A 23503-nucleotide genomic window follows, 5' to 3' on the forward strand; every position below is an offset into this window, starting at 1 on the left:
ACTGTGGCCCACGGCTCAAAAAAAAGTTGTGAGGGGTATCAATTTGATAAGAAAAAAAGTTTGCGTAAATTCCACACTATAAACCGCAATTTTTTTTCCTACGCTCTGAACCCTGCGGCTATTTTATTGATTTTTCAGCGCTGTAATGCAGCTAGTTAAAAAAAAAAAACAAGCAAATACACTAAAGAGGTGTGTTATTGTTTGTGCTGTGGCGCCATCTTTGGATGAGTTCGCTCACTGCAGGTGCTGCAGTGTCCTCCCATTTAGCGCCTTTAACCGGAAGTAAAAGCGCCATTCAGTCTTTGAGCCGTCTACAGCGGTTCTACTCGTATGGATTCTTCATTGATCTGTCCAAGTTTAACAATACACCGTATTTTCCGGATCAATCTGTTCCATATGCAAAATATTCAGCCTGTTTGGGAATTGTGTGCTCTACTTCAACAATTCTAAAAAAATTCTAGGATTTCAGTTCAACTTCAGCATTGGAGCATTCCCACGCAATTCCTTCAGGAATTGCCTCATCTAGTTTAAAAGTGTGTTTTTTCTTCTGAAAAGGCATGATACATGTTAAAAGTGTGACGCTTTCAATTGATTTTTTTCCACGTCAGTGGGCGACGCCGTTTCGCAATAGGAGTTTTTCGAGGTACCACAGTACTAGCGTATACCGAGTTACTTCTATACTTAAAAAAACCACAGTAAAAGTGGGGTAAAAAAAAAAGAAAAGAAGAGTAGAACGGTGAAAGGTGAGAAGAAAACGTTAAAATATTAGCATATTGGACTGATTTACAAACAAAAATTTTAAAAAAATCTATAAAAATTAAAGCTGCAAGCAGCGATGGACAGGACCGACTTTGAGGGCTCATAAAATCCAAACCGGAGCAGTAATTAAAACTCTTTCATCAACATTTAATCAGAAGGGTTCAATCCCTCTCCTGTGCTAATTTGAAGCCGACACGACAAACCCGATCAGAGGAGATAATGTTTAAAAAAAGGTGACTGTTTTTACTCAACTTTTGTTTTGAAGGGGGAATTGCAAACTTCCTGTTGATTTTTGCTGGGGGTTGTCAGTGTATGAAATATAGGTCTAAGTGAAACCTACATAGAGGTTTTTGTTTCATGTCTCTACGACATTCCTACTGGGAGTTAGTGGCAGTTTTGTCTGTGTTTTCTTCCTAGGGGGCGCTAGAGCGCAATTTTGAGTTTTGGGGTTTGGTTTTTTGATTAGGTCGCAATTTTCGCCAGTCCTGATGTGTGTCCCCAATTTGGTGAGTTTTGAAGCATGTTAAGGGGGTCAAATTACAGCTCAAAGAGGCGGCGGTATAATAATAAAACGCAAGAAATACATTAAAGCTGCAAGCAGCGTTGGACGGGTCCGCCTTTTGGCAGGTGCTAGTCCTAGGTGTCCCAATACTTTTGTCCAGTGGTAGTCCTGAGTGAGACCTACATAGAGGTTTTTGTTTCGTGTCTCTACGATATTCGTACTGGGAGTTAGAGGAAGTTGTGTCTGTGTCTTTTTCCTAGGTGCTGCGGCACAGTGGTTGTTTTCTTCAACGGCGCGTAAAATCACAGCAGCGAAGCAACTTTAGTGCTGCGGGTCTTTGAAGGCTCGTAAAATCAAAACGGTATCACTAATCACAACTCTTTCGTCAACTATTAATCAGAAGGGTTCAATCTCTCTTTTGTAGCAGTTTGAAGCCGAAACGACAAACGCGCTCAGAGGAGATAACGTTTGATGTTTGGTGACCGGTTGTAACAAAACTTTTGTTTTGAAGGAGGAATAGCAAACTTCCTGTTGATTTTTGCTGAAGGATGTCAATCTATGAAATGTAGGTCTAGGCGAGACAAGCACTTTTGTCTGAGTTTTCCTCTGAGGAGCAGTTTTTTCTCTGTTTTTTTCAAAAATTATGTAGAGCACAATTTTGAGTTTTGGGGTTCGGTTTTCTTTTTAGATCGCAATTTCCACCAGTCCCGATGTGTGTGAGAATTTTGGTGAGTTTTGAAGTATTTTAAGGGGGTCAAATTACAGCTCAAAAATCAAAAATGAGTGTTTTTAGTCATTTTCTGTCTTGAAGGGGAAATTGCCAACTTCCTGTTGGTTTTTGCCCGAGGATGTGAAATTATGAAAGGTAGGTCTAAGTGAGACCTACATAGAGGTTTTTGTTTTATGTCTCTACGACCTTCCTAGTGGGAGTTGGAGGCAATTTACTTCCTAGGGGGCGCTAGAGAGCAGTTTTGATTTTTGGGATTTGGTTTTTTGACAAAAGTGTGCTGTACCACTTTTTGTATGTGTGTGTAAAATTTGGTGAGTTTTGAAGCATGTTAAGGGGGGCAAAGTAGTGCGCAAAGCTGCGGAATAATAAAGAAAGAATTAAAGCTGCAAGCAGCGTTGGTCGGGTCCGCATTTTGGCAGGTGCTAGTCCTAATTAGATCGCAATTTCCGCCAGTCCTGATGTGTGTAAAAAGTTTGGTGAGTTTTGAAGTATTTTAAGGGGGTCAAATTACAGCGCAAAGAGGCAAAAATGAGTGTTTTTATGAAACTTTTGTTTTGAAGGGGTGATTGCCAACTTCCTGTTGATTTTTGCTGAAGGATGTCAGTGTATGAAACGTAGCTCTAAGTCATACCTACATAGAGGTATTTGTTGCATGTCTCTACGATATTCGTACTGGGAGTTAGAGGAAGTTGTGTCTGTGTTTTTTTCCTAGGTGCTGCGGCACAGTGGTTCTTTTCTTTGAAGGCTCTTGAAATCAAAACCGTAGCACTTATTAAAACGCTTCCGTCAACTTTTAATCAGAAGGGTTCAATCTCTCTCCTGTAGTAGTTTGAAGCCAAAACAACAAACGTGCTCAGAGGAGATAACGTTTGATGTTTGGTGACCGGTTGTAACAAAAATTTTGTTTTGAAGGAGGAATAGCAAACTTCCTGTTGATTTTTGATAAAGGATGTCAATCTATGAAATGTAGGTCCAGGCAAGACCTACATAGAGGTATTTGTTTCATGTCTCTAAGACGTTCCTTCTAGAAGTTACAAGCAGTTTTGTCTGAGTTTTCCTCTGAGGAGCAGTTTTTTGTCGGTTTTTTTCAAAAATGATGTAGAGCACAATTTTGAGTTTTGGAGTTCGGTTTTTTTTTTAGATCGCAATTTCCACCAGTCCCTAAGTGTGTGAGAAGTTTGGTGAGTTTTGAAGTATTTTAAGGGGGTCAAAAAACAGCTCAAAAATCAAAAATGAGTGTTTTTAGTCATTTTTTGTCTTGAAGGGGAAATTGACAACTTCCTGTTGGTTTTTGCCCGAGGATGTGAAATTATGAAAGGTAGGTCTAAGTGAGACCTACAAACAGGTTTTTGTTTCATGTCTCTACGACCTTCCTAGTGGGAGTTAGAGGCAGTTTTCTTCCTAGGGGGCGCTAGAGCGCAATTTTGATTTTTGGGGTTTGGTTTTTTTGACTAAAGTGTGCTGTACCACTTTTTGTATGTGTGTGTAAAATTTGGTGAGTTTTGAAGCATGTTAAGGGGGGCAAAGTAGTGCGCAAAGCTGCGGAATAATAAAACCTTACAAATACAATAGGTACCTTTGTAACCAGTACAAAGGACTCCCAGGGGGAGTCCTTTGTACAGGGTACAGGGCGGACCCTAAATAGGGTCCTCTGTCCCAAAGGGACATCGGTCCCTAATTAAAGCTGCAAGCAGCGATGGACGGGACCGACTTTGAGGGCTCATAAAATCCAAACCGGAGCAGTAATTAAAACTCTTTCATCAACTTTTACTCAGAAGGGTTCAATCTCTCTCCTGTGCTAATTTGAAGCCGACACGACAAACGCGCTCAGAGGAGATAATGTTTGAAAAAAGGTGACTGTTTTTACTCAACTTTTGTTTTGAAGGGGGAATTGCAAACTTCCAGTTGATTTTTGCTGGGGGTTGTCAGTGCTAGAAATACAATAGGGTCCTCTGTCCAAAAGGGACATCGGTCCCTAATGAACTAAAAGCTTACATTTTTATATTTGCATAATATGTATATATAATTAATGTTGCAAATACAAATCTTTATATATCTAGAAAGGCTGGTCCTAAAGAGGGAGGCATTTTTCAGAGGTCTCAAGAAGGTAAGAAATTCAAGAACGTGTGTGTGTGTGTGTGTGTGTGTGTGTGTGTGTGTGTGTGTGTGTGTGTACCAGGAAAAGCAGTGCTGAGGTCCACCGGGGGCTGGTTGGTGTCCACGGTGATCTTAAAGTTACTGGTCTTGCTGGGAGGGGAGGCGGTGCAGACCAGTGCAAGAGGAAGTGTGAACCTGGACTGAAGGACACGAGGGACACCTGCAGAGAAAGATCCACATGTTGCTTGGTGTTGGGGGACACACGTCGTGGTCTGGACTACTGGAGCTCCTAGTCTTTCTACAAACAGTTACTAGTGGGGATAAAAGCCATGTCAGCACTTTTTCATTTGGCAAGTTGTTTTCTCTGCAGCCCATTCAAGTGGTGTTACATGTCAGCCCCCCCCCCCCCCCCCCCCCAGGTGTCAGACTCCAGGGCCGGAGGGACACACCTATCACGCCACCTCATTTAACGTGCCGTCCTAAATAATCTTAAGTGGTCCGCCACATTACTTTATGTGGTCTGCTAAGTCATTTTATCTGGGCTGCCATATTATTTCAATCGGTCCACCGCACAATTTAAAAAAAATAATATATATATATATATATATATATATATATATATATATATATATATATATATATATATATATATATATATATATATATATATATATATATATATATATATATATATATATATATATATTTATGCATTTGATAGTGAAATCTTAATACAGGTACTGAGAAAACAGACAGTTTTTTTTGCCTGCCCCCCAAAAATGTAAAAAGTAAATAAATAAAAAATAAAAATTACAAGAAAAAAATAAAATAAAATATGTGTCCGCCACATTATTTCAATCGGCTCGTCACGTCATTTTATGTGTCCACTACATTGTATTATGCAGTCCGCCACACATTTTAAAGTGGCCCACCACATTATTTTATGCGGTTTGCCAGAACATTTATGTGTCCGCCGCATAAAATATATTTTATGTGGCCCACCACATAATTTTATGTGGTCTGCCAAGTTATTTTATGTGGCTCACCACATCATTTTATGTGGTCTGCAAAGTCATTTATGGATCCGCCACATTATTTCATGTGACGGATGTGGTTTAAAAATTGCCCACCACATTATATTTTATGTGTTCCGCCACATTATTTCATCCCACCTGCCAGGTCATTATTGTGGCCCACCACATTATTTTTATGTGGTCTGCAAAGTCATTTATGGATCCGCCACATTATTTCATGTGACGGATGTGGTTTAAAAATTGCCCACCACATTATATTTTATGTGTTCCGCCACATTATTTCATCCCACCTGCCAGGTCATTATTGTGGCCCACCACATTATTTTTATGTGGTCTGCAAAGTCATTTATGGATCCGCCACATTATTTTACGTGGTCCGCCAGGTCATTTTACGTGTTCTGCAAAGTCATTTATGGCTCCGCCACATTATTTTATTTGGTCTGCCAAGTCATTTATGGCTCAGCCACATTATTTTATGTGGTCCACCAAGTCATTTATGGCTCAGCCACATTATTTTATGTGGTCTGCCAAGTCATTTATGGCTCCGCCACATTATTTTATGTGGTCCACCAGGTCATTTTACGTGTTCTGCAAAGTCATTTATGGCTCCGCCACATTATTTTATTTGGTCTGCCAAGTCATTTATAGGTCCATCACATTATTTCATGCGGCCCGCCAAACAAATAATTTATTGTGACCTGCCACATCATTTTATGTAGTCTGCAAAGTAATTATAATAATAATAATAATAATGGATTAGATTTATATAGCGCTTTTCTAGACACTCAAAGCGCTTCACAGAGAAGTGAGAACCCATCATTCATTCACACCTGGTGGTGGTAAGCTACTTTCATAATTTCATAAGTCATTTATGGATCTGCCACATTATTTTATGTGGTCTGCCAAGTCATTTACGGACCCGCCACATTATTTTATGTGGTCCACCACATCATTTTATGCGCTCTGCAAAGTCATTTATGGGTCCTCCGCATTATTTTATGTGGTCTGCCAAGTCATTTATGGGTCCAAAAAATTATTTTATGCAGCCTGCCACATATTTAAAAATTGCCCACCACATTATATTTTATGTGGTCTGCCACATCATTTTATGTGTCCGCCACATTATTTCATCCCACCTGCTAGGTCATTATTGTGGCCCACCACATAATTTTACGTGGTCTGCCAAGTTAGTTATGTGTCCGCCACATTATTTTATGTGGTCTGCCAAGTCATGTATAGGTCCACCTCATTATTTCATGCGGCCCGCAAAACAATTTAAGTTGGCCTGCCACATCATTTTATGTAGTCCGCCAAGACATTTTATGTGGTCTGCCAAGTCATTTATGGATCCGCCACGTCATTGTATGTGGTCCACCAGGTAATTTTATGTGGCCCACCACCTCATTTTATGTGGTCTGCCAAGTCATTTGTGTCCGCCACGTTATTTTATGTGGTCTGCCAAGTCATTAATGGGTCCACCACATTTTTTCCAATAATTTAATGTGGCCTGCCACATAATTTTATGTAGTCTGCCAATAAATTGTACGTGGTCTGCCACATCATTTATAGATCCGCCACATTTTTTTATGTGGTCTGCCAAGTCATTTATGAGTCCACCACATTATTTCATGCAGCTCGCCAAATAATTTAAGGTGACTTGCCACATCATTTTACGTGGTCTGCCAAGACATTTTACGTGGTCTGCCAAGTCACTTATGGATCCGCCACATTATTTTATGTGGTCTGCCAAGTCATTTATGGATCTGCCAGGTCAATTTATGTGGCCCACCACCTCATTTTATGTGGTCTGCCAAGTCATTTATGTGTCTGTCACAATATTGTACGTGGTCTACCAAGACTTTTTATGTGGTCTGCCAAGTCATTTATGTGTCTGTCACAATATTGTATGTGGTCTACCGAGACTTTTTATGTGGTCTGCCAGGTCATTTTATGTGGTCTGCCAAGTCATTTTTGGATCCGCCAGATCAATTTATGTGGCCCACCACCTCATTTTATGTGGTCTGCCAAGTCATTTATGTGTCTGTCACAATATTGTATGTGGTCTACCCAGACTTTTTATGTGGTCTGCCAAGTCATTTTATGCGGTCTGACAAATAAATTTTTGATCCGCCACATCATTTTATGAGGTTATCCAGGTCATTTTATGTGTTCTGCCAAGTAATTTATGGGTTCGCCACATTATTTTATGTGGTCTGCCAAGTCATTTATGGTTTCGCCGCATTATTGTATGTGGTCTGCCAAGTCATTTATGGGTCCACCACATTATTTGATGCGGACCGCCAAATAATTTGAGGTGGCCTGCCCCATCATTTTATGTAGTCTGCCAAGTCATTTTAATTGTCTGCCACATCCTTTTTCAATATGGCCTGCGAAACACTGGAAATAGTAAATCCCTTTCTGGTTAAATGTTATATTTTTTGGGGGCAATTTCAACAGAGAAATGATTGCATGCGATTGTTCCACACGTTATCATCTGACCATGCAACAAGACCTTAAAAGCATGTTATATTTCTTTGTAAAAAATAAATACTTATATATGTGCTCATCACCTTGACTTACCATTTCAAAACAAGTTGTCCATCAATCTGTTACTAAACATATAATCATTAAAAAGGGTTGCTGATGCAAATTATGTAATGAGGTGATTATACATTTATATTCATGTATATTCACCATTATGAGGGCGGCCCTGAATGAAAAGGAGTTTGACACCCCTGCACTGCACCAACATCAACAGCGTGCTGCGATCCAAAAGGGAAGTTGTTTGAGCGGAGAGCAGGTCTAACCTTGTTGTCAAACACTGCTGAGCTTGGCAGAAATGGGCACTGAGCTGCAATAACACCGGCAGCCGAACAAGCAGTGGAAATAGAATCCTCGGAGGAATGACAGTTCCAACATGGAATGTTCCAGGTTATTGCCAATAGCAGTAATAGGTTGCAACTACTGTGAAGTCTTTCAGTGCAGGCGCACAATTATCATGCGGTGATGTGAGTAATTCAATTGGGCTTGAATGAACAAAGTGAGGCGCAGCCAAGCCAAACTGCAGCTCCCAAGACCGAGTGCAACAATTATCCCTCTCGGCTACTGTCTCATACACTTTGGATGTTTGCTCAACATTGGATGACCCCTCCCTCCTCCCAGCAGCAGGTGCCCTCAGCGTGAAGGCTCCTGCTGCTCCTACGAGCCAAAGCAAAGAGTCCTTAGGTTCACTAAGACGGGTGTTGCCGGAGAGGTGAAGGAGAGGCCTACGCCATAAAACTGCAAACTCCATCTCGGGCGGAGAAGACAAAAAGCAGATTCAAAGACACTGTGGGTTGGGACAGATCTCTGGAAGAATGAATGATTAGAATGCTTGGCTGTCCCTCAGTCTTCATTCTTCCTTTTAAGAATTTAAGGAACTTTACTGTCATACCAGCACACAGTACCTGAAGTGTCAGATTTATCCCAGTGAGTATGGGACGGTATGGTCTTTATTGTCATTGCACTAGTACAATGAAATTTCAGTTTCACCACAAACCCGTTCAAGAATAGACAAACGTTGATCAGGTAGACAGAACAGGAACGGTGATGGATCGGCACTACGCCGCTCCGTAAAAGGTGGAAAAAATGTGGAAACTGGGGGAGAATGAGTAAAAAAAGGTTGATCTCAGACTGGGCTCCCATGGGGGAGTAGGCACAAACTGGGGCCGAGGAAAAAACTTGATAGCCGATAAGCACACAAACATTTTACAAAGAAACCACAAGACTTGCAACGGGAGGGGAGGGAGCAGGCATCTGGTAGCTGCCAGCGACTAGTGTCTCTGCTCCGTTGTCATTCATACAACGTGGGGTGAAGCGGTGGCAAAGGTGAGGGGGTGTGGTATGTTTGCATCTGTAGCCCTGGTCCATTGTATGTTGAGTCAGTAGGCCTGGGGTCTCCCTGCAAGCGGTGGCAAAGGAACAGAGTGTATCTTTCCAGGTGTTGTTGACAGGAAAGGAGTTTGTTTCGTCTTCGCTGGGAATCTTGAAGCAACGACCTTGCCACATTGCAGCCAGGGAAAACCATCAAGATTGGAATGGTTGTGTTTGAGCGAGTGAAAACAAATGTACTTTTCACTCTCCGTTGTCTATGTCTGGTCCTCAAATTCATCCCGCAGACGGTCCAAAGTCTGACTGTCCACAGTTCTGCCCGCATCCTCCAATCATTTGTGCCAGCTTTGCGGTGCCATGAATGACTGCCAGCATCTACCAATTCTTGATTCAGTACAACGCTTACTCCAATCAGCAGATGTCCTGTTATCAGGATTCCGAATAGGTAGATATTGTCAACGTCCTCGACTAAAAGGGTCTCTCGGCACTCCGCTCCTCCCAAGAGTCCGTCATGTGTCCAGCAACAACCGGTCCGAAAAGGACAGACAAGTTCCCCTGAACCCGAGATTTTGTCATTTTTTGCTGGGATGCCAGTTGATCAATTCCATTGTTTAGATTTTGGAGAGCAGTGCAAGAAGAGGAAACAAGAAAGTTAAACAAGACAGGAGAGACAAGAATCAAGCAGGGTAGATATCCTCAACGTCCTCGACTAAAAGGGTCGCTCGGCACTCCGTTCCTCCCAAGAGTCCGTCATGTGTCCAGCAACAACCGGTCCGAAAAGGACAGACAAGTTCCCCTGAACCCGAGATCTTGTCATTTTTTGCTGGGACGCCAGTTGATCAATTCCATTGTTTAGATTTTGGAGAGCAGTGCAAGAAGAGGAAACAAGAAAGTTAAACAAGACAGGAGAGACAAGAAGCAAGCAGGGTAGATATAGTCAACGTCCTCGACTAAAAGGGTCGCTCGGCACTCCGTTCCTCCCAAGAGTCCGTCATGTGTCCAGTAACAACCGGTCCGAAAAGGACAGACAAGTTCCCCTGAACTCGAGATCTTGTCATTTTTTGCTGGGACGCCAGTTGGTCAATTCCATTGTTTAGATTTTGGAGAGCAGTGCAAGAAGAGGAAACAAGAAAGTTAAACAAGACAGGAGAGACAAGAAGCAAGCAGGGTAGATATCCTCAACGTCCTCGACTAAAAGGGTCGCTCGGCACTCCGTTCCTCCCAAGAGTCCGTCATGTGTTCAGCAACAACTGGTCCGAAAAGGACAGACAAGTTCCCTTGAACCCGAGATCTTGTCATTTTTTGCTGGGACGCCAGTTGATCAATTCCATTGTTTAGATTTTGGAGAGCAGTGCAAGAAGACGAAACAAGAAAGTTAAACAAGACAGGAGAGACAAGAAGCAAGCAGGGTAGATATCCTCAATGTCCTCGACTAAAAGGGTCGCTCGGCACTCCGCTCCTCCCAAGAGTCCGTCATGTGTTCAGCAACAACCGGTCCGAAAAGGACAGACAAGTTCCCTTGAACCCGAGATCTTGTCATTTTTTGCTGGGACGCCAGTTGATCAATTCCATTGTTTAGATTTTGGAGAGCAGTGCAAGAAGAGGAAACAAGAAAGTTAAACAAGACAGGAGAGACAAGAAGCAAGCAGGGTAGATATCCTCAACGTCCTCGACTAAAAGGGTCGCTCGGCACTCCGTTCCTCCCAAGAGTCCGTCATGTGTTCAGCAACCACCGGTCCGAAAAGGACAGATAAGTTCCCTTGAACCCGAGATCTTGTCATTTTTTGCTGGGATGCCAGTTGATCAATTCCATTGTTTAGATTTTGGAGAGCAGTGCAAGAAGAGGAAACAAGAAAGTTAAACAAGACAGGAGAGACAAGAAGCAAGCAGGGTAGACACGGATAGGGGAGGGAGTGTGACCGCCTTTGTCAAGAGCCAAGAGAGGGGGGGAAAAAAGAACCACAAGAACAAAAGTATGTACATAATTTCAATAGAATAGGGCTTGAAAGTGTGATGTGGAAACACAATGCATTGTGGGTCTTGCAGGTGTCTGAATAGCTAATTTACCTGGCTGACTACAAAATTATTTAAAGTTTTATTCTTTTCCTTAACAAGTTCAAAGCATGGTGCGACCGTGCTGCATCATGAACTGACACAATGGTTGACTTTAGGGGTGTCAAAAAAAATTGTTTTTCAAATGAATCGCGATTCTTATTTGTAATGATTCTTAATTGATTCAAAAAAATCTAAAATGTTTTTTGTTAAATCTGTCCTGTCCAGCCACTCAGGAAAATCATGTTGATGTAGATGATCGTATCTGATTTTAGAAAAGAGAAGTGTTCGATACTTCTTTTGTTGCCTTATTTGTAATTTGACTTTACTAAATGTTTGGGTAAAATGGTATTAAACAAATCCAGTTTTCTTTTATTTAATATAGAAATGTATCACTGTTCTTTATCTATTTCATGGAGGAATGTAGTTAATCATAGATCTACCCTCCAATGTTATCAAAAGTATAGATTTTAAAATCAAGACTCCTTTTAAATCAAGAGTCAATTCTGAATCAAATCGTTACCCCAAAGAATCAAATCGAATCGCCCGGTGCCCTACTGGATGGCAGCCGTGAGACGATCAAACATGACTTTTAACGCCATCACCTGGTATGTTCACCGCATTTTCAGACTGGTAAGTTTTAATCAAATGCTTTATTCTGTTTAACACGTAGCATTTAGTAAGCTGTATGTGCTAGCGTTAAGCTAAGCGAGCTGCGGGTTACAAACAACGTACAGTATTTTGGACAAAAACAATGCCCCTATTCATAGATCACTAACTGAGAAGACCTTCAAAATTCCACCTTAATGCACAGCGTATTTCAGGATTAAATAATGTTCAGTTTGAAACAAATTAGTCCACACAGTGACAAGTCTTGTTGACTTACATCTGAAATGGCGACGGTCTTCTCTTTCAGATGTAAAGTTCCGAGGTTTTGCACACACCCAAAGTTGATTTGTCCGAGAGCCTTTACCGACTTTCTATCCCGAAATTTTTCGCCTGTATATAATAAGTATGTGTGTAAATGTTTTAATTATTTCATTTAATAGAAAACAGTATAATCAGACAGGTCTTGTTAAGACGATTTCAGTGATAAGTATAATTTTGTAGTGATAAATATTAAGAAAGTTATGAATATGTGAAAATGTATGGTCAACCTCATCAATACCAAGTCAATGAGGCTCAAGATTTTAGGTGTGACCTTTTCATTAAAAATGTCATACCTTTCTTAATTTTTACCCCATTTTAAAAAGGTAGGTATTGTTGGAAAGCTGGTTAAACAAAGTAACAGAAACATAGGTTTCACAGTTAAAGGCCTACTGAAACCCACTACTACCGACCACGCAGTCTGATAGTTTATATATCAATGATGAAATCTTAACATTGCAACACATGCCAATACGGCCGGGTTAACTTATAAAGTGCAATTTTAAATTTCCCGGCAAACTTCCGGCTGAAAACGTCTATATATGATGACGTTTGCGTGCGACGTCAATGGTTGAACCGGAAGTATTGGTACACCATTGTATCCAATACAAACAGCTCTGTTTTCATCGCAAAATTCCACAGTATTTTGGACATCTGTGTTGGTGAATCTTTTGCAATTTGTTTAATGAACAATGAAGACTGCAAAGAAGAAAGCTGTAGGTGGGATCGGTGTATTAGCGGCTGGCTGCAGCAACACAACCAGGAGGACTTTGAGTTGGATAGCAGACGAGCTATCAGACGCTAGCCGTCGACCGCATCTGTGATCGGGTGAAGTCCTTCGTCGCTCCGTCGATCGCTGGAACGCAGGTGAGCACGGGTGTTGATGAGCAGATGAGGGCTGGCGTAGGTGGAGCGCTAATGTTTTTATCATAGCTCTGACGAGGTCCCGTAGCTAAGTTAGCTTCAATGGCGTCGTTAGCAACAGCATTGCTAGGCTTCGCCAGGCGGCACAGCATTAACCGTGTGGTTACAGGTCCATGGTTTGGTTCGGTGTCTCCTGATAGTAGTATTGTTGATCTTCTGTCTATCCTTCCAGTCAGGGGCCTATTTATTTTGTTTCTATCTGCATTTAAGCACGATGCTATCACGTTAGCTCCGTAGCTAAAGTGCTTCACCGATGTATTGTCGTGGGGATAAAAGTCACAGTGAATGTCCATTTCGCGTTCTCGACTCTCATTTTCAAAAGGATATAGTATCCGAGGTGGTTTAAAATACAAATCTGTGATCCACAATAGAAAAAGGAGAGAGTGTGGAATCCAAATAGCCAGCTTGTACCTAAGTTACGGTCAGAGCGAAAAAAGATATGTCTTTCACTGCATTCTAGTCAGTCACTCTAACATTCGTCATCCACGAATCTTTCATCCTCGCTCAAATTAATGGGGTAATTGTCGCTTTCTTGGTCCGAATCGCTCTAGCTGCGTTGAAAATAATAGGAAAATATGAGGAGGTGAACAACTGACTACGTCATGCTACTTCCGGTAGGGGCAAGGCTTTTTTTTATCAGAGACCAAAAGTTGCGAACTTTATCGTCGTTGTTCTATACTAAATCCGTTCAGCAAAAATATGGCAATATCGCGAAATGATCAAGTATGACACATAGAACGAATCTGCTATCCCCGTTTAAATAAAACCATTTCATTTCAGTAGGCCTTTAACTTTGACTTAATAAATAGAGTACTTAGAATAGAATACAAAGAAAATAGAATAGATTGTAATCATGCAGTGCAAATAGAATGTAATACAATGACAGCAAACCAAACCAAAAAAAAAGCCCAACTCAGCACAGTTGGTACACGTGTGCCAGTTAAGTGTTTCTCGTGCAGGAATGGTGAGGGGGTGGGAGATTGGTATCCATTGCTACGGAGCACCATGGGACATCAGCAGTCTTACATCTTCCAGAAAGAAGGACTGAAGCTGTTCCTCAGTCCGATGGTCCTACATCGGATGCTCCCCAGCCTCCCGCCTGAGGGGAAGGGGTCAAAGAGAGGGTGTGCAGGCTCCTTGGGCATCTGCTGATGAAGAGGTTTGTGATGGTGATGGACGTCCTACAGTAACATTTGTGGATGTACTCAAGAAAGATACAGGAGCGCAAAGCACCAACAAGCTGGCCGGATGCATGGAGAACCGGGATGACTGGAAGCGACGATGGAAGGCTCGTTTGAGGACGACCTAGCAAGAGTTAAAAAGATGCCCTCTACAGTCTTCCAAACAGCTTTCCCCACCCTCCGCAGTGCCTTCCTCTCTTCAGCCGTGCAGCTGCTGTGCCACCCCGTTCTACTGGTGCTGAGTGTGCGCTCCACCACTCTGTAGAAGCTCCTAAGGATGGAACTCCACAGTCTCTAGTGATTGACGTCCCACAGTAACATTTGAGGAGGTACTCAAGAAAGATGCATGAATGCAAAGCACCAACAAGCTTCCCGGATGTATGGAGAACCGGGATGACTGGAAGAGACGATGGAAAGTTTGTCTGCAGACAACCTAGAGAGAATAAGAGAGCTACAGTCTTCCGAGCAGCTTTCACCAGGGTGGTGTTTTATTCTGGAAATCACTGCAGAAGGTCTACAGTGCCTTCCTCTCTTCAGCCGTGCAGCTGTTGTGCTACACCGTTCTGCTGGTGCTGAGGGTGGCTCCACCACTCTGCTGACGCTCCTAAGGATGGAGCTCCCTAGTCCAGCACAGCACAGCTTTCTGAGGGAGTAGAGACGCTGATGTGCCTTCTTGAGCAGACAAGAAGGTGAGGTCCCTGGATAAATAAACCCTAAGATACCTGAGGCTGGAGACCACTTCCACAGCTGCTCTACCGGTGTGCAGGTGACACGGGGGTTGTGTGACCTTCCTAAAGTCCACCTTGGTCTTTTTTACAGATGCAAAGGTTGTTGGTTTTGCACCAAACCACCAGATGTTCCGCCTCCTCTCTGTACTCTGGCTCATCGTTGTCTGCGAGGACATAGCATGATTCCAACTTTGCGTTAACGCTTTGGGGAACCTTCCTGTTCCCACTGCACAAAGCAAGCTACATTAAGATGTGCTTGGGGGAAGAACTTAATCAGGTCCAGCATCAATTGGATCCCCTCCAACATCTTGAAGAGTCTTCCCAGAAGAGTGTAATCCGTTTTTGCTGTAAAGATTCCACATTTTCCCTTTCTTTGGAGCTAAAAAAATGTGTCCCAAGACGACGATGAAGGTTGTCAAATGATTGTCCGTATTTGTTTTATTAACTGCGGTCACATGCTGCAGATTAACGTGCAAGTAGAAGCATCTGTGCACAAGACATCCACGGCACAAATCCGTCTCTGTCAAACATCTACTGACTGTCACGGAAGCCAAAAAACATTCTCGCGGTTTGGAAAGAAAACCCGACGTGGGGCTTTCGCCGCAGTCTTGTATTTCGGGGACAACCTCGGTACCGACCCGTGCTTCATTGCATGGTGAGGGGTCAGGCGTCGTCACCTCGGACCCCTGGCTAGTGGCGCTCATTACAATCCAATTGTGTGTGGTCGCTTCTGCCGATACACTTCCCATATAACAACCATATGTGCTGAATAAAAGCATATGATATACAGATAAAACACAGCCATACAATACACCAGTGTGTGTGTGTGTTCTTGTATTTCTACCCTTCTTGAGACATCAACAGGGAAAAGTAAATCCATATGAGGGCCGGTGAACAAGTTAGGACCGAAATCATGGTCCCAATACCGAAAACCATTGTATATAATAGAGAACCAAATACTAGAGTCCGTGAACATTGCCCCAAAGTCAGGATTTTTTGTTGATTTAATGTGCATACAAAATTAAACATTGACAGGTGCAAAGGCAGCAATATATGATAAAACAAGATGTTAGCTAAAGAAGGACGTCCTTATTCATCCCCAAAAAACAACCGCCAGGTGAACAGCTAATTTTACGACTTCCAGTGCTGACGTAAGACAACCCGCGTCCCATATGTGACCGTAGGATGAACAAATACACTACGCTACTAAGACTATGGTGGCCTTTAACAGTTAGCTTCTACAGTTGGGTTGCCCAAAGTGCGGCACAGGGGCCATCTGTGGTCCCTGACTCCTTTGTCATCGACCTTAAGCACATTACAAAAATCAAAAAATAGAGATCTCATTTGCACCCCTGGTGGTGAAATCTATCAAATTTAGGGTGGGCCCAAAAAGGAGGGATTTTCCAAATTGAATGCGTGTCGGTTTTAAAAAGTGGTCAACATATGAAATAACAAGTGTGTGTAAGGAATTGAAATGCGCCCCCTTTGACCAAAATTAATTTAAAAAAATTTAATAAATATGTATATAGAGACATACTGTAATAACGTGAAGTAAATAATGAAGATTAAAAAACAATTACAAACAAAAGCAAAAAAATCAACTAAAAGCTTACCTTTTTTATACTTGCATAGTTTGTATATATTATTAAAGGGCTACTGAAATGATTTTTTTTTATTTAAACGGGGATAGCAGATCCATTATATGTGTCGTACTTGATCATTTCGCGATATTGCCATATTTTTGCTGAAATTATTTAGTATAGAACAACGACGATAAAGTTCGCAACTTTTGGTCTCTGATAAAAAAAAAGCCTTGCCCCTACCGGAAGGAGCGTGACGACACCATTGTTTTCAACGCAGCGAGAGAGATTCAGACCGAGAAAGCGACGATTACCCCATTAATTTGAGCGAGGATGAAAGATTCGTGGATGAGGAACGTGAAAGCGAAGGACTAGCGTGCAGTGCAGAACGTATCTTTTTTCGCTCTGACCGTAACTTAGGTACAAGCTGGCTAATTGGATTCCACACTCTCTTCTTTTTCTATTGTGGATCACGGATTTGTATTTTAAACCACCTCGGATACTATATCCTCTTGAAAATGAGAGTTGAGAACGCGAAATGGACATTCACAGTGACTTTTATCTCCACGACAATACATCGGTGAAGCACTTTAGCTACTGAGCTAATGTGATAGCATCGGGCTACTGCATATAGAATCAAAACAAATAAGTCCCTGACTGGAAGGATAGACAGAAGATCAACAATACTACCAAACTCTGGACATATAACCACACGGTTAATGCTTTCCAGCTTGGCGAAGCTTAGCAATGCTGTTGCTAACGACGCCATTGAAGCTAACTTAGCTACAGAACCTTGACAGAGTTATGCTAAAAACATTAGCTCTGCACCTACGCCAGCTCTCATCTGCTCATCATGACCCTTGCTCACCTGCGTTCCAGCGATCGACGGTACGACGAAGGACTTCACCCGATCACCGATGCGGTCGGCGGCCCGGAGACGGAGGAAGTCAAGGTGAGGTCGTTCGGCTAGCGCGTCTGCTATCCTCAAAGTCCTCCTGGTTGTGTTGCTGTAGTCCGCCGCTAATACACCGATCCCACTTACAACTTTCTTCTTGCAGTCTCCATTGTTCATTAAACAAATTGCAAAAGATTCACCAACACAGATGTCCAGAATACTGTGGAATTTTGAGATGAAAACAGAGCTTTTTGTATTGGATTCAATGGGCTCCGAATACTTCCGCTTCAACCGTAGACGTCACGCGCAAACGTCATCATATGGAAACGTTTTCAGCGGGGAGTTTGCCGGAATATTTAAAATTTCACTTTATAAGTTAACCCGGCCGTATTGGCATGTGTTGCAATGTTAAGATTTCATCATTGATATATAAACTATCAGACTGCGTGGTCGGTAGTAGTGGCTTTCAGTAGGCCTTTAAGCACATTACAATAAACGCAAAATAGAGATCTCATTTGCACCCCTGGTGGTGAAATCTATCAAAATTAGGGTGGGTCCAAAAAAAGGAGGGATTTTTCAAATTGAATGTGTGTCGGTTTTAAAAAAGTGCCGCCCCTCTGGTCAACATATGAAATAACAAGTGTGTGTAAGGAATTGAAATGCACCCCCTTTGACCAAAATTAATTACAAAATTTAAATAAATATGTATATAGAGATATACTGTAATAACATGAAGTAAATAATGAAGATTAAAAAACAATAGCAAAAAAATCAATTAAAAGCTTACATTTTTTATACTTTCATAGTTTGTATATGTTATTAATGTTGTAAATACACATCTTTATATATCTAGAAAGGCTGGTCCTGAAGAGGTAGGCATTTTTCAGAGGTCTCAAGAAGGTAACAAATACAAGAATATGTGTGTGTGTGTGTGTGAGTGCGTGTGCGTGTGTGTGTGTGTCCATCGGGCCTCTAACCCCACTACAGATCACGGCACATCCTATTCTGTATCAAAGCACACAAACTCGGACAACTAAAACAAACACTGGCTTGGGACTGGGAACACTACTGACTATTCTGTGTGTGTCATAAGAAATTTAGTATGAAGACTGTAGAGTGTAAAAAGAAAAATGGGATATTTGTATTCATAAAGCGGGGAGACATGTGCAAGAATATGTGTGTGTGGACTCCTGGCGGGGATCACGTTACAGAAACATAAACGGTAGGCTGCAGGTTCTTCCTGTTTATACAGTACAGTACAGTGTGTGTGTGTGTGTGTGTGTGTGTGTGTGTGTGTGTGTGTGTGTGTGTGTGTGTGTGTGTGTGTGTGTGTGTGTGTGTGTGTGTGTGTGTGTGTGTGTGTGTAAATCTGTACAGTATAGGCATGTTCGACAAATAAATGTGTGTGTGCGTGCGTCTAGTCTATCCAGCCCACGTGAGCGTGCACGTACCTTTGGGGTTAAACTCTGCAGGGACAGAAAAGGAGAAGATGTTAGACAGATGACAGAAGAAGCAGATGTTCCACCCTGACCGGGCTTTGTTCGCCTTCTTCCCACGCTCCGCGCACAGTCAAGTGCACATGGCGACAAAGCACCTCCGGCGCGATAGCACGCCGGGAGACGATACGCCGTGATAAGGATGAGAGGAGGGTATGGTCGCGCTAAGGGGTGTGGGCGGCGTCCTGTAATAACTGGCGTCGCCATCATCCAGTGGTGGAGCACTCTTATCGTCCTCAAGCTGGTGGCAAATATCCAAAACAACATTGTTCAGAGGACTTAATAAAAACGGTGTCCATAAAAAGACTTTGGGCCAGATGTCTTTTAAAATCAATAGGAATCTTGCAGACGGTTAAACCTGGCGTGCTGCAGGTGTGCTTGTTTGCCATTTGACATGTTCATACACAAAGGGTCATCATTTAGTGTCTTATGGTCTAAACCAGGGGTGTCCAAACTTTTTCCACTGAGGGCCGCAAACGGAAAAATTAAAGCATGTGGGGGCCATTTTGATATTTTTCATTTTCAAACCATAACAAAATATATGGATTTTTTGTATTTATTTTACCTTTAGGGGTCCCAGGGACCATAAAGGGTCTCAGTTATTAAAATGTTAAAAATAAGTCTAATTTGTATTATTATTTTTTATTTAACGCTTACAGTAAATCTCTATATCAACTTAAAAAAAAAAAAAGGTTTTATGGCTTTTCTGTAAAAAACAACTTTGTTTTTTATAGTAAAACTGAAATATGCAGTATTTAGTAATAAGAGCCCTAAAATATAAATAATGAAGGACACCATTGATTTTAATTATTTAATATTTTTGAGTCATCACAGTGAAAAGATAAATAAAATACCACTAAATATACTTGGGATCCAAAAGGTGCCCCACTCATAAAGTGATACATTTTTATTAGTTTTTTTTTTTTTTACTTTCATCACTTAAGTTACAAGATCAACTTCAGATATATCTGTCGATTTTACGTTTGAACTATTATTTTGTTTGTTTTATGCTCTTTTGTCAAAGAAAACTTTGTTTTTATATGGCAACTACACAATATATGCAATATTTACCACATAAAACATTTTAAAGTGAAAAATTTGAACTAATTGGAGCTTTGAAAATAATTAATTATAACATGGATTTTTTGTCATTATTTTTTTTTTTGAGCAGTGGCAAAAAAAGAAAGAAAGAAAGACAAAAGGAAAAAAAACAGCCTGGATGACAGCTTTGTGTCAACATTGCAACTTTTTCGCGTTAGGTTTCAACTCATTCCACTTTTTTTAATGTTCATTTTTATTTTTTGCAATAGCATTTCCAGAATGTGTGGCGGGCCGGTAAACAATTAGCTGCGGGCTGCAAATAGCCCCCGGGCCGCACTTTGGACACCCCTGGTCTAAACCCAAACCTTTTACCTCCAAGGGCCAAAGTGGAAATGTGCCTATTCTATTGCTGGGTTGCATATGACGTCTGTTTTTCTTCTTTGGCGGCTTCTTTTTCTTCTTGGCCATGGCCAAGCAGCTTGAGCGTAACATTAAAAAAAGTGAGAGTGAGTGTAGAGTTTGAGCAGAAAAATGCCGTATTGCTGTTCTGTTCTTGGGTGTTCCAGTCGTTCAAATAGAGAGATAGGAAAGAGCTTTCATAGAGTCCCGAAAGAAGTGGTTCATAAAGGTAATAAAGTCCGGGAGTGAGTCGAAAGGAAATGGCTCTTAAAAATATCACTTTCCTCATCTTGTGGAATACGTTTGGACCGCTCGTGTCTGCAGTGATTACTTTGGAAAACATTTGAATTGTTTTGAGAAGCTTTCTGCGGTCGCGTTTATTCTCTACTATATTAGTAGTGTTTGAGAGCAGAACTAAACGTAAAAAAAAAGGACAATACATCACATATGTTTGTGTTCTTTTGTGGTTATGAATACAACTAGGAAGACATGGTTGTGCAAATAAATTAACGTCATCTTAAAGGGGAACTGCACTTTTTTCGGAATTTTGGCTATCGTTCACAATCAATACGAAAGACACGGATGGATTTTTTATTTTTTTGTTCATGTATTTTAAATATTAAATAAATGCGATCAAAAGTCTGCTTACAATGGAGCCTATGGGAGCCCCTAAAACACATCAAGAACACCTCCATTGAGGTTTTATATACATGATGTAAGTACATATGTAATGTAGTCACTACTGCCTAGTTTCTCTTGTTATATTCTTATTTTTACTGTTATATTTGTATTCTTATTGTTGCTTTTTATTTGTATTCTTATTGTTATATTTTGTATTTTATTTCCATTTATAACCCCATTATTTACTATTAAATCAATCAATGTTTATTTATATAGCCCTAAATCACGAGTGTCTCGAAGGGCTGCACAAGCCTAACCCTAACCCTAACTCTAACCCTAACCCTAAACCTATTCTGTACACTGCTGCTGGAATTGTAATTTTCCTGAGGAAACTCTACCTAAAAGAATCAATAAAGTACTATCTATCTATCTATTTATCTATTTATAATAAGATGTAATATTTACATATTTTGATCATTTTAGGCATACGCGGTGCATTAATTTAAAAAACGCATTGTGTTTGCTATTTTTTTTCTTCATCACTGATTATTACTCACTGCAGACTTTGTGAGAGCCAACAAACATAATAAAATAAACACTTACTTTACAAAGTCTGCTGTCATTAGGATGCCAACTGCTAGGATGTTCATATATTCCCATTTAGGTGAAGAATGATTCATAATCCTCGTAAAGAAACGGGGTGGGGGTGGGAAACACATGTGTAAAACACATCCTTGTGGTCTACATAACATGTAATGGTGGTTCTTTGGTCAAAATGTTGCATGGATGATGTTTTACAGATCATCTTCAAGTCACTTTCTGACAGTCGCTCCCGGATGCGCCGTTTTGTGGGCGGTCTTATTTACGTGGCTCACCTTCGACAGCGTCTTCTCCCCGTCATCTTTGTTGTAGCGGTGTAGCGTGCAAGGACGGGAGTGGAAGAAGTGTCAAAAGATGGCGCTAACTGTTTTAATGACATTCAGACTTTACTTCAATCAATAACAGAGCAGCATCTCGTCATCCGGAAACAACAACATCGGAAATGTGTCCCGTGAACTCTCTAATAACTAAAGTTCCTTGGGTGAATAATGTAAACTCACTATACCGGTATGTTTTAGCGCTTTCATGGCGAGTTTACTGACAGATATAAGTAAGAACTTTACACTACTTTATATTAGAAATGGCAACAGTGGAGGATGAATGTCCCATAACAAGAAGATAGAGAAAAAGAAGAAGCGTATCGACTAAAAAGGCATGGACTACAAATTTTTCAGGAATTATGCAGATCCTAAATACAGATCAGCAGGTACTAGAAGGTAAGAAAAGTTGCTTTAGCAGAATATTGCGAAACAAAACGGCAGATAATATGTCTTACCTTATACACAAACCATAATAATACTCCCATGTTGAAGCACATCAAACGGTGCAGCCTACACTTATCTAGTATGTTTGCCTGCCATCTACTGGTCACACTTATCATTACACCATATATCAAATAAAATTGCTTCGAGGTGGGTAAGCTCAACCATAACGTATTCCTTACATTAGGCGCACCGGGTTATAAGGCGCACTGTTGAGTTTTGAGGGGAAAAAAAGGACTTGAAGTGCGCCTTATAGTCCGGAAAATACGTTAAATGTAAAAATGGTACCGCTTATGATTTTATGGTAAATTTCTGGCGACAGAGCTGGCAGGTTTTTACAGTAATATCTAGAGATGTCCGATAATATCGGACTGCTGATATTATCGGCCGATAAATGCTTTAAAATGTAATACCGAAAATTATCGGTATCGGTTTCAAAAAGTAAAATTTATGACTTTTTAAAACGCCGCTGTACGGAGGAGTACAGAGCGCCAATAAACCTTAAAGGCACTGCCTTTGCGTGCCGGCCCAATCAAAAACATGTACGGCTTTTCACACACACACAAGTGAATGCAATGCATACTTGGTCAACAGCCATACAGGTCACACAGAGGGTGGCCGTGTATACAACTTTAACACTGTTACAAATATGCGCCACACTCTGAACCCACACCAAACAAGAATGACAAACACATTTCGGGAGAACATCCGCACGGTAACATAACAGAACAAATACCCAGAACCCCTTGCGGCACTAACTCTTCCGGGACGCTACAATATACACCCTCCACCCTCTAAACATTAGAGCAGTGTTTTTCAACCACTGTGCCGCGGCCGTGAGATACTGTCTGGTGTGCCGTGGGACATCATGCAACTTCACCTAATTGGTCCCGAAAAATATTTTTTGCAAATCAATAGTTACAATTAGAGATGTCCGATAATGGCTTTTTTGCCGATATTCCGATATTGTCCAACTCTTAATTACCGATTCCGATATCAACCGATACCGATATATACAGTCGTGGAATTAACACATTATTATGCCTAATTTTGTTGTGATGCCCCGCTGGATGCATTAAACAATGTAACAAGGTTTTCCAAAATAAATCAACTCGGGGGCGGCGTGGCGAATTTGGTAGAGTGGCCGTGCCAGCAATCGGAGGGTTGCTGGTTACTGGGGTTCAATCCCCACCTTCTACCATCCTAGTCACGTCTGTTGTGTCCTTGGGCAAGACACTTCACCCTTGCTCCTGATGGCTGCTGGTTAGCGCCTTGCATGGCAGCTCCCGCCATCAGTGTGTGAATG

At 41.4% G+C, this 23503-nt stretch overlaps 1 protein-coding gene across 6 annotated transcripts in view; it reads right to left on the reverse strand.

Annotated features, from left to right (window-relative positions):
• Positions 1-23503, reverse strand: part of LOC133659820 (BMP-binding endothelial regulator protein-like) — a 450456-nt gene that overhangs the window by 307525 nt on the left and 119428 nt on the right. For 5 of the 6 annotated variants that reach the window (XM_062062599.1, XM_062062597.1, XM_062062598.1 and 2 more), the window contains 2 exons: positions 18731-18745; positions 4168-4308 (listed from right to left, as the gene is read on the reverse strand). In XM_062062599.1, coding sequence (XP_061918583.1) covers positions 4168-4308; positions 18731-18745 — 156 coding nt within the window. The remainder of the gene's footprint in view (positions 1-4167; positions 4309-18730; positions 18746-23503) is intronic. The other variant, XM_062062596.1, reaches the window with a different exon arrangement.

Source organism: Entelurus aequoreus, linkage group LG11, assembly GCF_033978785.1.
Source record: "Entelurus aequoreus isolate RoL-2023_Sb linkage group LG11, RoL_Eaeq_v1.1, whole genome shotgun sequence".
Lineage (NCBI taxonomy): Eukaryota > Metazoa > Chordata > Actinopteri > Syngnathiformes > Syngnathidae > Entelurus > Entelurus aequoreus.